The sequence below is a fragment of the Chenopodium quinoa genome, unplaced genomic scaffold (assembly GCF_001683475.1).
Source record: "Chenopodium quinoa cultivar QQ74 unplaced genomic scaffold, ASM168347v1, whole genome shotgun sequence".
Lineage (NCBI taxonomy): Eukaryota > Viridiplantae > Streptophyta > Magnoliopsida > Caryophyllales > Amaranthaceae > Chenopodium > Chenopodium quinoa.
Window position 1 is genome coordinate 1,483,104 of NW_018742881.1, and position 14,247 is coordinate 1,497,350.

Here is a 14,247-nt window from a genome sequence, read left to right on the forward strand (position 1 = left end):
AATAGTTAGAGCATTTGCTTTTCAGTGGGGACATCTTCTGTAATTGAACAAGTTTTTTTTTTTCCTTCATATATTTAGGTGACGATCTCATGTTTACCAACTCAGTCTTATGGAAGACTAATCCCATTATTTCAAACATTGTTATTGATCTCAATAATTTTGATAGTTGAGTAATTTTTGACAAGTATATTGTGAAACAAAAAAAAAAAAAAAAAAGTAATTATCTAATGCATTGCTTCATAAGTCATAACTCATAAACCATTAAATTACGCAAAGTCAAATGTCAACACTATTTTAAGATGAGTATTACTCCGTACAATACGGCAAAACGGGAAAAAATTCTACGTTTTTTTTAAGAGAAAAAAGACAAATTCTACGCTCACAGACTTATCATCAGACACCAAAAATTCTCCCTTTTCTCACTCTCATTTTCTCTCTCCTCCTTTCTCTCTCCTTCAGGAGTTGCACAAGTGACCCACAGAGAAGCCATTGATAATAGCTGCAAAAAGCTTCAACATTATCCTAAGATCTCATCTCACATTTCAATCTTCATCTTCTTGTAAGTTTTAATTTCACTTTTTTTTTGATCAATTTTGGATCTCTTTAGCATTTGACTGGTTTGATCATTGATCGATTCGCATTTATGAAATGTTTGGATTTTGATTTGTAATTTTGTTTGATTTTGTTCGTTGATTTGATTGTTTAAGATGATTTTGTTTTTTATTGCGGAATTTTTGGTGCTATAATCGAATTTCTAGGGCTTTGATGCTGATTGAAATTGTTGTGTTATGAGGTTTGATTTTTTTTTTTCCTTTTAATTCTCATTTGAATTAGTGTTCGTAATGTGCTAAATTTGTGAAGCGTAGTTCGTTTTTTCGGTTCGCAATGGATCCGAAAATAGTATGTGGAGAACGGTTTTTTTTAGAAATAATTCCATTAAAATGATTAATTATAATTGAAGGAAAGTTTTCCATGTAATTTCGGGGTAGAACATTTGATTTTTTTAGTGTGAATGACTATATATGAGGTATATAAGCTAATTTTTGTATATAAATTAAAATGTAGATTGTTTTTCTAAGAGAAAGAGCAATGCTCATATTGTTGTTAGTGTACTGGACTTATTAAATTTATTTGAGTGATTTATATGCACAGAGGTGTCGGTATACGAGAAAAAAAAAAGAGTGGAATTCTTGTTTGAAGTTAGAATACCTGCTTGTAAGTGAGAAGAAGCTGGACAGAAGGATTTGCTAAGGTTTCGTAAGCAGGTTGTTTTGGAGATTTGTATCTGAGAGAGGTGAAGTCCCTTGTAATCAGACTCTCTGGGAGGAGCTCAGGGGTGTGATAAACAGCGTTTCAAGATACAGCGACCAAGTTCAGGGGGTGAGTTCCCCCAAAGTGGCGAGTTCAGTCCATTTCCTGTGGCCAGGAGGGTAAATTCTACTCATTCCATCATGATGGATGATATGGAGAGTGGTTCTATGGGGTCTTACCAAGACCGAGCCCGCACTTTCCCCGACATGCGATCCAAACCTTACACCCCTTTGGTAAGACTTTTTTTTCTCTAGCTTGGCAAGTTTGTTGGGCGGAGATGTTTTGATGTGTCAGTTTAGTTTGCTTGTTTGGTACTTATTGGGGAAAAAAAAAATCAGTTTTAGGGTTGACTAACCTTTTTATTATCTTTTGCTAAGAAAAGACAACAATTTCACGGTCATGAAAACACTGAGCCAATGTTTCTCAAATGTTATACTGTGTTTTTGTGGGTTATATGTTAATGGTTGTGATAATTTTTCTGGATGTTTACGGCATTACCTTTTGCAGGTTTTGGAAAATTTGAGTTTATTTGAGTATGGAATGTTGAGGAAAGTGAGACTGATTAGATTACAGGGTAGGGAGTTTAAGACTTACTGAGATTTGAGTTCTTGTAAATACATGTTTATGGCTTTTCAACTAGAGAGAAAGGACAGAAGGGAGAATAGAAAACTGCTTACGTAGACTCATTATGTGAAACCACTGTAATATGATCGGAATGATAGTGAAATCTCAGATGACAATGGCATTTGGGAAATATAGAGTACAATATTGTGCCCTAGGGCCTAGGCATGATTGTGCTTTTGGTTTTGATTTTAACATCATTGGCAGACCTTTGTTGGTCTGTCGAGGAGCAGCTGTAGCCTGTAGCACCATTTTTTTTTGGGGACTTAGGCTTTGTTGTTGCTTTTGGGGTAATAATGCATTAAGACTTTGTTACAACTTACAAGTATGTACTATTGTACGAGTAATTATTTTGGTTGTTCTCCATTTTAAATTTTCCTGTGAGTATGCTTTTGGCATTCGAATTTACCTGAGTGTACTTCAATTCATTATCATTATCCCAACACTTTAAAGAGACTTCTGTCCAGGGATGGTCATATGTAACTAAAGCAGTGGCAGGTTTTTCCTAGTTGTATGGTTGATCCTTGATCCAATATATAATAATGCTTGCAATCTTACAGTAAATAAGTAACTTAATTAGTTTAATGTGCTATTTAATTTAGGTATATTGCATTCTAATCCAAAAGCCAAAGAATAGTAGACGGACAAAATTATTGTATTCCTAGCACAGATATATAAAGCTTTGCATGACCTATAAGTGTCAAGTACTATCTTGCATGTACATATTTATGAAAATTATTGTTTAATTTTTTGCTGTGGATAATTGAATATTATAAAGATGTGCAGGTGAGACTAAATCACCTGCACATCTTTATAATATTCATTTCCTAGTATTTAAAAAACACTTGTAAGTTGTAACTTATAATTGGCTTTAGCAGAAATTGAGCTTGTACTAAATCAAGATCAATGTGTACAAGGTTGATAGCAGTGCTTATCCCCACTGTTGAATCATTTTTTTAAAAGACAAGCAAAGGCTACTAGTTTTGAGCTTGATGCAAGGGATAAATACTTTTCACTTTACAGAGTGCATTGTGAAATATTGACGGTGAACAGAAAGATACAATCATACAAGCTTCCGGTGTTACGTTATATTTCTCTTTAAAAAAATTGCAAACTGTGAAATAAACTAAATAGGCTAATAGGGAAAGGTTAGTCTAATTTAAAGGTTTGGACAGTGGAGAAACCAGAAACAATCTGGGTGGATGACTGGATGGAATTTTGCAGTGTAGAATGTTCACAGAAACTTGATAGCCTAACTTCCAGTGATTGTTTATCATATATTACTATGTGTCAGTGTCCCTGTTCTTTTGTGAATTTATCTACTACCCTTGATGCCTTATTTAAGTGAATATTCAATATTCAATTTACAAACAGTGTAAATATCTACTTTTGCAGGTTCTCCAACTCATTATGGGGTTAAACACTCGCGTTCTTTATATTCTTATGCTTCTGACCTTCGGAGTTATCTTCTATATTGGAGCTAGCACTTCTCCAATTATTGTTTTTGTATTTTCCATCTGCATCATCAGCTTCATTGTGGCAACATATCTCACAAAGTGGGTTCTGGCAAAGGATGAGGGACCCCCAGAGATGGTCCAGGTACATTCATAGTATATTGTTAATATCTCTCACATGTATTCATTTTGTACACTTCCAGTGCATTTGGTGTTTATCCTCTCTCAATGTACAGATTGTTGGTATGGTAATTTCTGTTAATGTCATTTGTAGTCATTAAGTTACTCTCAATTTTTAAAAAGAGTACAGCAGGGGTTTTCTAATTCCTTCTGCTTGATTGTGTAATACCAAAAAGGTTTATACTTCCTCCTTTTTTTTTTTTTTTTTAATAAATCGAACCTTTTGGTAAGGGCACCAGATTTAAGAAAAAGAGAAGGCAGGGAAAGCCAATATTGCCCATGTGATACAAACACAGTTGGGTAACAATGGATGTTTTCAGATATTTGCAAGGGTAGTTAGGGTGGGGTAACAATGGTTGTTTTCAAATATTTGCAAGGGTAGTTAGGGTAATTGGTGTGTGTACACAAACAAAAATTGAATATAGCATATCATATATGGAAATGGCACAACTAATGTACAACTTCTCATAAACGCAAATGGTGCAATTAAAAAATGGAGGAATATGAATTCAAGGACATCAGTAAATATCCGAACTGTTGGGTGGGGGAAATGGGGGCACCAATGACTGCAATTTTGTGACTAGAGCATTGAAGTCAAGATTTTTTCTTCAAATTATGTTTTGTGGTTAACTTGGGAAGCAGAAAAGAATAAACTAGATAAGTTGACTGTGTAAGGACTCCATTGGCTCTTCTATTACTTTTTCGTTGCTTTAAACGTGAGTCTGAGAGGAAGTGCCCTAATTTTGTGAAAGCTGCGTAGTATTTCATAGTGTTCAGTTCTCCACTGCTTGATCACAGTGATATAAAGATAATTTGACTGCCTCTTAATATGATATTTTGTCTCTTGTTAGATATCATATGCTATACGTGATGGAGCTGAAGGCTTTTTTAGGACCCAGTATGGGACCATCTCCAAAATGGCTGTACTGCTCGCCCTAGTAATTCTCAGTATATATTTGTTGCGGGATAGAACTCCACAGCAAGAAGCTGCTGGCATTGGGAGGTATTATCTAATTTCTTTTTGGTATTACGATGCTTGTTTGGCTGACAAAGAAAACTCGGATATTGAAACTTAATAGGAAGTGGAGGAAGATGGTGTTGTTTGGTTGGCAAAAACATGGGAATTTGAACTTCCTATGAAGCCCTTCCCACAAATTGGAGAAATTTACTGACTTGGGTTCCCTAGGTAAGTGGAAATGCTTGTGGGAAGTTAAAATTTCCTATGATCAACCAAACAAAACTATGCATTTCCTAGGAAATGCTATTACAAGTGAATAAAACTTCCTAGGAATAACTATGTCCTGTATTCAACCAAACAAGCACTAAAACTAAAGACTTTAAGCCTTTGGTTTGTGCTTAATCATTTGATCATTTTCTTTCTGTGTTCTGGTGCAGGGTCTCATCTGCTTTTATTACAGTTATTTCTTTTTTGCTGGGAGCTTTGTGCTCAGGTGTAGCTGGATATGTTGGGATGTGGGTGTCTGTTCGTGCAAATGTCCGTGTTTCAAGTGCGGCGAGGCGGTCAGCCAGAGAAGCCTTACAGGTTGGTGGTGGTGTGTAACTTTTTTTATCCTATAATATATATGCATGTAATATAATGAAATGGGACAATACTTTCAGATAGCTGTTCGTGCTGGTGGTTTCTCAGCCATTATTGTCGTTGGCATGGCTGTACTTGGTGTTGCCATTCTCTATGCTGCTTTCTATGTATGGTTGGGGGTGGATTCACATGGTTCTATGAAAGTCACAGATCGTAAGTGTTCTTATTTCTTTTTCTTTCATATTTTTCTTGTATTTATCTTCGTATGTTTGAGCATGAATGATGTGTTGTTAGACCACTGAAAAGTTGTTGACTACTTGCTTCATTTAGACCACTTCTTTTAGGAGAAAGGGAGCAAAGATCTTCTTGACTATAACAGCTGGTTTAATTTTTTTTTATTTTTATCTTTATTGTGATGTGGTATCTTTATAATTGGTGCAAGATATATAGATGTATCAGTCTCTAGCCCAAAGTTTTATGAGAGCTCTACATCACCCACTAATTATGCTTCTATTACACAAATTGTTTGAGCTGAATACTTGAACATGATGCCATGATGGGTGTTTGCTTAATTTAATGGATATAGAACTTATATAATGGTATTCTTTCACTATTTAACAACAGATGTAATCATATGCTGTTCCTTCTCATATCAGAGGTGAGAAGTCTTTGGGTATGGGGTCTTTTTTGTTTTTTGACAAAAAAAAAAAGTTTACACTAGCTGTCTCTTGGCTTTGCAGAACATGCCTATTGTTATGCTATTTGCTACTAATTTTAGGCTTTAGCTGACCATGATTAGATCATTATTAAAGCCTTAACCCTATAGGCAGGACAATGGAGTTGCTACATATTCATCTCATTCTCATAAACTGGATGAAACCCTATGGCTACAACGCTCAGCGTTTCCAATGTTGGCAGTTACTTGTCACCTTAAATTCACGTTACCTATGACGACCATGAAAATTTAAAATATATACCGGATCTTCCATTGCAAACTTTACTATGTTTGGCTGTGGAAAAAAAAATTGGAGAAGACAAATCCTTTGATTAGTCTCAAACATATGACATAAATTCTGTTTTCTTTACTTTTTAAGCCCTACATGTCTCTGGATAATCATTTCTGAAATCTGAATACTTGAGAAGCTGTCTCACACTCTCACTAATAAAATTCTTCCAAATCTGGACCTGTTAGGGAAACTTGGGAATATTGTTCTCACTATAGCAATGCTACTATGCTAAGGTTAATATGATGAATGCTCATCCAATCGAATTTCCAGTGGTTGTACTGATTTGCACTATTTACATGCAATCTTAATCAACTCTCTTTGCACTTTTCACCTTTGATGTATTCTTCATACTACCTCCGTCTCATAACGTTCTTAGCTTTATTTTATTTTGGCACTATTCATAAAGTTCACTTTGACCATTATTTGTAATACTTCCTTTGCTTTTTATAAGTGCAACATGTAGGGATGTACAGTATTATTGGAGAGAAGAGAGATAGAGAGAGTTAAGGAAGTGGTCCCATGTGATTAGGAGAGAGATAGAGAGAACTCATTTCCACAAGTAGTGATGTTGCAGTTATTATGCAACTTCCAAAAAGGGGAAACGTTGCACTTGTAATGTATCGGAGGAAGTATGTACATAAGGAAATATATACTCATGTGGGATCTTGTTAGATTCATCTCAACATGTATATTTGAACCATCAACTTATTTTAAAAATTATAAATACATAATAAGAGATATACATGTTCAAATTTTCTTATTGGAAAATGTGAAAAAGTGAAATGTTAAGAACAAATTTGCCTCGGCTTGAAGGATGAAAAGTGAGACATAAATGTGATCTTGTGCTGAATTGTTGAATTTCCACACCAGTCACTTAGGTACTAGTTCATTTTTGGGTTTGGTAGTTAATGCAGTTTGGCAAGTGGGTATGTGATCATGTATTGTTCATCCATGTTCCTTGCTTTTTTCACTTAGGTACTATAGGTTATATAATCTTCTGTGTAATTGATTCCTGTATATTGTGCTAAAGTTGGCATGAAAATTGATCCTCCGTAATTTCATTATGCCAGTGCCTCTTCTACTTGTTGGTTACGGCTTTGGAGCTTCGTTTGTTGCTCTCTTTGCACAATTGGGTGGTGGTATATACACGAAAGCAGCTGATGTTGGAGCTGACCTTGTTGGAAAAGTTGAGCAGGGAATACCAGAAGACGATCCTCGTAATCCTGCTGTCATTGCTGATCTGGTAATCTATTTTTAGAAGTTTAACTTATAGTTTTTTAGTTTCTCATATACTTCCTCTGTTCTTTTTTAATTGCCATTCTATAAGGGAGTTGTGAAATAATTGCAACATTACTTTATTTCCAATGATGCTCCCTTTCTCTCTTCATTAGACGGGTCCTCTTTTTTAATCTATCTCTATCTCTCTCCTCACTTCACAAATTGTGTATCCTCTAAAGTTGCAAGTATTGTGATTAAATACTTTGTGAAATTTTTTGATGACTGACTGTGAAATTTGTACTTGGCCAGTTGTCCTGCTAATGTGAGATAATTTAAGTAAACCAATTATTAATTTATGAATTTTGTAGACATGCTAAACTTTTTTGATGGGCTATGGGAGTGAAGTCTAACCTATGTGCTCCCCTCTCTTGGTTTATCTTCTCATTATTGTGTCTAAAGTGCTTCATCTATGCATTAGTGAATATAATATCAAAAGAGAAAGATAAAAATCTTTTGACAAGTACATGAGTCTGGAGAACCAAAGACCTTCCAGTGTCCAATGAAAAAAGAAGAGCATAATCAACATCGATGTAATTAAAATCTATCAGTATGCCAGGAAAGTGGAGTTGCTCCAGCTTTATGTTTCCAAAGGAGGAGTATCCCTCTTTCTCATCTATTTTCTTTACTATGATTTTTCTGTTTGGGGTTTTGTCAAGCTTATTGTTGTCAGCTCGTGGACTTTGTTGCTGTTGGATTTTTTTTTGCAGTCACTTTATTGTTTAACATATCGAGGCTCCTTGGTTAGGGCAACTTGAAAGATGAAACTATTGAGATGTCATTTGCAGGTTGGAGACAATGTCGGCGATTGTGCTGCTCGTGGTGCAGATCTATTCGAAAGTATAGCTGCTGAGATCATAAGTGCCATGATATTGGGTGGAACAATGGCACAGCGTTGTAAAATTGAAGGTAAGTGTACCTGTAGGTTGCGTCACTCCCAATACTTATAGACATACTCACATACATAAATTCATAGCTGTATATATATTTTATATTATTTGCTATTTGAAATCAAACTTTCACCACTTTCTCTCTTATTTCAGAGCTACTTTTAGGCTACTTTTGGAGCTTCTTAATGACAAAATTGCCTCATTAAGTTCTTTTTTATATTTGCAGTTTCTTGCATCTTATAGACTGACTAGCTGCCCTTTTTCTGGTGACAGATCCAACTGGCTTTATCTTGTTCCCTTTGGTGGTTCATTCCTTTGACCTTGTCGTATCTACTGTGGGTATCTTTTCAATAAGAGGCACACGAGAGGCTGGCTTAGCTGCAGAAGATCCAATGAGAATACTTGAGAAAGGATATTCTGTTACAATAGTATTAGCGGTTTTGACCTTTGTTGCGGTAAGATCAATCTTCAATTTCTCCACCAATCCATCCATTTACTCCAGCATTGTATTTTGTTTTCTTTGGGCATAGTTTTCGATTGAGCTTTAGCTACTTACTTCCCTTAGGAAAGAGAGGGGGGGGGGGAAGAAAGGTGCTTTTTGGTTTTGATAATTATGTTCCCCAAACAATAACTTTGTATGCCTTTGTTTATCTGCAGTCAACGCGCTGGTTGCTATACACAGAGCAGGCACCTTCAGCTTGGTTAAATTTTGCATTGTGTGGGCTGGTCGGAATCATAACAGCATATGTATTTGTATGGATCACCAAGTACTACACTGATTATAAGTATGAGCCAGTACGTACATTGGCTCTTGCAAGCTCATCAGGCCATGGGACTAATATAATTGCTGGTGTCAGTTTGGGACTGGAGTCAACTGCACTCCCTGTTCTTGTTATCAGTGTAGCTATTATTTCTTCTTTCTGGTTGGGTCATACTTCTGGATTGATGGATGAAGCTGGAAACCCTACCGGTGGATTGTTTGGAACAGCAGTGGCTACAATGGGTATGCTCAGTACAGCAGCTTATGTCCTGACCATGGATATGTTTGGGCCAATAGCTGACAATGCTGGTGGAATTGTGGAGATGAGCCAACAGGTATCAATGTATTTTTGAGTCTAGATGATTTTATATGCAGTATCAGCTCATGCTAACTGATTATCATATGCTTCTCTCTAGCCTGAAAGTGTTCGAGAAATTACTGATGTCCTTGACGCAGTTGGCAACACCACCAAAGCTACCACTAAAGGTTTTGCTATTGGATCTGCTGCACTTGCATCTTTTCTTCTTTTCAGTGCTTACATGGATGAGGTGTCTTCTTTTGCTCGTGTACCGTTTAAAGAGGTTGGTATTAAGTTGCACCTTGGCTTGTTTGCTTATGTACCTGTAGTGTTTTGATCTTCCTAAATTTATAATTTTTCTATGTTTCAGGTTGACATTGCAGTCCCTGAAATTTTTGTTGGTGGCTTGCTAGGCTCTATGCTTATTTTTCTCTTCAGTGCTTGGGCATGTTCAGCAGTTGGTCGTACTGCTCAGGAGGTGGTAAATGAAGTTAGAAGACAATTTATTGAAAGGCCTGGAATCATGGTAAGTATTTATCTCATCATGTTTGTAGTCTGATTGATGATGTGTCTGGTACCGGTTAATGATTGTCATTCAACTTCAGGATTACCAAGAAAAGCCTGATTATGGTCGATGTGTGGCAATTGTAGCGTCAGCCTCATTGAAGGAAATGATCAAACCTGGTGCTTTGGCTATTATATCACCAATAGTGGTTGGTAAGTTTTTTGTTCTTGTTTTCTGGTATTATTTGTCTACAGAAGAAACTCTTATGTTATAGATTGTTATATTTCTTTCTGGAAAGCTTTGAATATTAGATACTTAATTTGCCAGTTTGCCTGATCATTATTGACATAAGTTTGTTTGTTACAGGTGTTGTTTTTCGTATACTAGGACATTATGTTGGACACCCATTACTTGGTGCTAAGGTTGTGGCTGCAATGTTGATGTTTGCCACAGTTTCTGGCATCCTTATGGCTCTTTTCTTGAATACTGCTGGTGGTGCCTGGGATAATGCAAAGAAGTATATAGAGACTGGGGCTCTTGGAGGCAAAGGAAGTGACTGTCACAAAGCGGCCATTACTGGAGACACGTAAGTTATAATAAATTTTTAATCTCCTTTACAAAGATATCTAAGCTTTTGCAGTTATTTTTTTTACTGATAAATGAGATTTGCTGGTTGGTGTGTTCTGTTCTGTCATTACCCTGTCCCTGTACATGGCAATGATGGCATGCTTATGCTTGCATGCACTTTTCATCAATTGTAGGTTTAATCAACCTTGTATTCTTAATATACTTTCAGTGATCATTATTCTGTGGTTATCAATTTATATGAATGCACACCCTATAAGCCTGCTTAGTATAGCCAGAACAACCTAAATGGGACAGTTATGTTGAATTGTAACAACCTATTGATGTATTGTATGTTTATTGGAGTGGATAGTGAGAAGTATAAACTTCAACTTGCTGTTTATTGAGGATCAGCCAAAGAAAGAGAATGCTAGTTAATGTGTATTAATCTTCAATCTTAATCCTTGTGCGATGGATCAAGTCAGTGTGTTGATCACAACTTTATTCTGTGATCAATTAAATTTCAATGAATCAATTCATTATGTTGTCCACAATTCTCGTCAAATGACAACATAGAAGTCTTAGATGAAAATACAATCGGTAAATCACTGCTTAGCCACAGCCCTTGGCATGATGGCCTGCATCCTCAAAGTGAGGTCATGGCCGCAAAGTTTGGTAGACTGGTAGTAGTGTTGCTGTGTTGGTGGAGGTGGCTGTGGAAGTGGGTATGGGGACAGATGTGGACAATGGATCTAAGTTGTTGGTACTAGAGGAGTACTGGCAGCAGTTAAATTGATGCTGGGTGGTGGTCAAGATGGTGGTGGTGTTAACAAAAAATGTAAGTGTGATATTGAGTTGTGGAGTTATGGCTATGGGAAGTTACCTGTTACTTCCTTCTTCACTCTATGAGAGCAAGTGAGCAACCATTTGGAGTGATAAATATGTCGCTAGCCACTGTAGTTGCTGGCTGTAGGGGCGAGCTCAATTGAAGTGCTAGCTTTTGTTTCAGCTTCATTATATTTTTTTTAATCGTTATAAGTCTAAGCCCTGTTCTCTTCACCTTAAAAAAATAATATTAAGTAAAATAATTTCATTTCAGTAAAAATAAGTTCAGTTAAGTAAAATTAATTTAAGTTGAGTAAAAATAATTTCAGTTCAGTAAAAATAAGTTCAGTTCAGTAAAATTCAGTTTTCTTAAAGAATAATTATAATAGAAAATCAGTAAAAATAATTTAAGTTCAGTAAAATAATTTAAGTTCAGTAAAAATAATTTCAGTTCAGTAAAATTAAGTTCAGTTCAGTAAAAATAATTTCAGTTCAGCAAAATTAAGGTGAATCAAACAGGGCCTAAGTCTTTAAAGACTCATGATCAATATTCTGTAGCAGGACTGACTAAGGTCAAACATTTGTCTTGATTGCTCAATATGTTTTTAGATTATCTATATGTGCTCGAATTTTAGTCAGTACAATGTCTTCTTTTGCTGCTGAACTCATGGAAGTTTAAATTTTGATTTTAATTGCAGTGTCGGAGACCCTTTTAAAGACACGGCTGGACCTTCAATTCACGTTCTGATAAAAATGCTTGCGACAATTACTCTGGTTATGGCGCCTGTATTCCTGTAACTTTGTTGATACGAAAGTGCAGATTTAACTGAGCAGCACCCCTTTCTCGTCCCCCTTCAATGTGGATAAGAGGGTGCCCAAATGATTTGTGGAGTTACTTAGTCACAGAGGAATTCTTTTTGTTTTTCCTAATTTTGAATAAATCTCTCTTTAGGCAGAATCTCGAATATCCTCTTGTATTGGTACTTTTCTGTATATGACAATATAAATATTAACAGTTGGCCTGAGGACAATGGTGAAAGATTTAAATGGAGAGGTTTGTTACCCCAAATGAAATTTGTCCACAAACCTTGTTTTCGAGCTGCACTTGAATATTAGCAATAGCAAAGGGGTTAGTATATAACGGAGTATTCATTTACTAATTACACATTTAAAAATGTCTGGGAGTCGAATGAAATACTTAAACTGGGGTACATGGGAATTTTTTATTTTTATTTTTATTATTTTTATGTTGGAATGTGGATTTGATTACATTTTTTCGTCAAATTTAAAAGTTCTGATGATGAATAATACTTGTGTGATAAAGGCATGTAAGATCTTGTTGAATTCATTTTTAGTGTAATATCGCAATGTTTTATTATTAACTTTTCATTATTCTTATACAGAACTGGATTAATGATTAAGGTGCACCTTGTAATGGAATAGTAAGCTCATTCCAATCTAAAATACCCTCCCCGTCCCAGAATATCAGACTTAGGGCCATTTTTGGTAAGCACAAAATATTTTTTTTTTGACAGTATATGTCATTATATCCTGCCCTTTTTTTTTTTTTTTTTTTTTTTTACAAAGTATATAATACCTCCGTTACACATTATTACGATTAGACATTTTTTCTCTCTACTTTATATCAAATCGTTGCAAATAATATGTAACGGAGGTAGGACTTGTTTTCTTACGTTGAAATTCACTTTCAGTTCAGCTCAGTTCAGTTCAACTCCTAAATCCTTCTCTTATAAAATATTCAGTTCACCTCAGCTGAGTTCAGTCAATGAGAACAGACCCTATGGTGCTTTATTATTGCTCTTAAAACTTCCAAATAAATAAAAATCTTATCTCAAAACACCCATTTACTTTCTCCCCTCTTCCCAATTCCCAAAACCCCTTATTCAATCCAATTTAGGGTTTATCTCTCTTCCATTCCCAACAATGGAGCAACCCCAAATCCCCAATTCCTCAACCTCATCTCCGCCACAACAACCACCATCAACCACCAAAGACTCCGCCACAAACTCCGGCAAAAAACAAAAGCTAAAACTCCCAACCCCACAAGAGCTAATAACCCATTACGAATCCCAAGGAATGAATTCCAATGAAGCCTCCATTAAAGTAATCGACGACCTTCAACAGATGCTTTTTAGGGTTGTTACTTCTGGAAGAGGGAAGAAAGATAAGTTCATGGCGGAAGCTTCTAGAAAGCTTGATACGGCTAATACTCGTCTTGCTATTATTGAAATGAAGCTTGATTCTAAACCTGGATACCCTGAAAGTGTCGCCATTGGTGTTACTTCTGCTGTTGTCTTTCGCGGTGTCGCCGCTGTTTGGCCTCAGCTTGTTTCTGCTGCTTCTAGTCTTTGGAATTCTGTTAGAGGCTCTACTAATACCTAGGGGGTTATGTTTTTTTTAATAATGGGCGGTGATGTAGACGGGATTTGATTTGAGGTACGACTTTTATTGAACTAAGCTAGTTGACGTCCACGAATAAGTGGGTTATATAATTGTAGTGGCTGTAGTTTTTGATTCTGTAGAGCATTGAGGAATGAGAATTATTGAATTTTGAAGTGGTCATTTTTTCTGTATTGTTTAGGTGAATTTTTTTTGCTGACTTAACTTGGTTATTGTATAATAATTCAAGCTATATGCACACAGCACACCATCAATTGAAATATAGCTACTTTACTATTATGTCACTCAAATAGCATGTCATGGTATAATAATTTTATATGATTTTGGTCCAAAATGGAGCTTTTTTGTCATTTCTGTGATTGAGTTTAGACTATTCGACAAGTTGAGTTGAAATGAAGAGTCCGAGTAAAATAGTTTTTGGGTTGATATTTAGGGAGTTAGGATACAATCCTACATACATATTAGGCACTATCTCTTAAAAGTTTGTTGATTTAACACTGATTGCTTGATTGCCATATGCAAATTGTTGACCCCCAAGGACTGAATCATGTATCGATTATTAGCAAAATAACTGCTTAATTTGGGTTTAAGCAAAG

General features: G+C 35.8%; 2 protein-coding genes across 3 annotated transcripts; both read left to right on the forward strand.

Annotated features, from left to right (window-relative positions):
• The first annotated feature begins 352 nt into the window (after window positions 1-352).
• On the forward strand, window positions 353-12,368 carry LOC110726793 (pyrophosphate-energized membrane proton pump 3). 2 transcript variants are annotated; one of them, XM_021906309.1, is made up of 15 exons: window positions 354-559; window positions 1,153-1,544; window positions 3,328-3,531; window positions 4,418-4,569; window positions 4,962-5,109; window positions 5,187-5,319; window positions 7,184-7,356; window positions 8,177-8,297; window positions 8,552-8,733; window positions 8,936-9,373; window positions 9,455-9,619; window positions 9,707-9,862; window positions 9,942-10,053; window positions 10,208-10,427; window positions 11,929-12,368. In XM_021906309.1, the coding sequence occupies exons 2-15, from the start codon at window positions 1,452-1,454 to the stop codon at window positions 12,026-12,028; spliced, it is 2,397 nt and encodes a 798-aa protein (XP_021762001.1). In that variant the 5' UTR covers window positions 354-559; window positions 1,153-1,451; the 3' UTR covers window positions 12,029-12,368. The 2 variants fall into 2 exon arrangements, with proteins under 2 accessions (XP_021762002.1, XP_021762001.1); XM_021906310.1 differs by lacking the exon at window positions 1,153-1,544 and having other exon boundaries at window positions 353-559.
• Window positions 12,369-12,979: 611 nt separating this feature from the next.
• Window positions 12,980-13,813, forward strand: LOC110726794. Its single transcript, XM_021906311.1, has one exon. It carries the CDS (start codon window positions 13,175-13,177, stop codon window positions 13,631-13,633), a length of 459 nt encoding a protein of 152 aa, XP_021762003.1. The 5' UTR covers window positions 12,980-13,174; the 3' UTR covers window positions 13,634-13,813.
• Window positions 13,814-14,247: the final 434 nt, after the last annotated feature.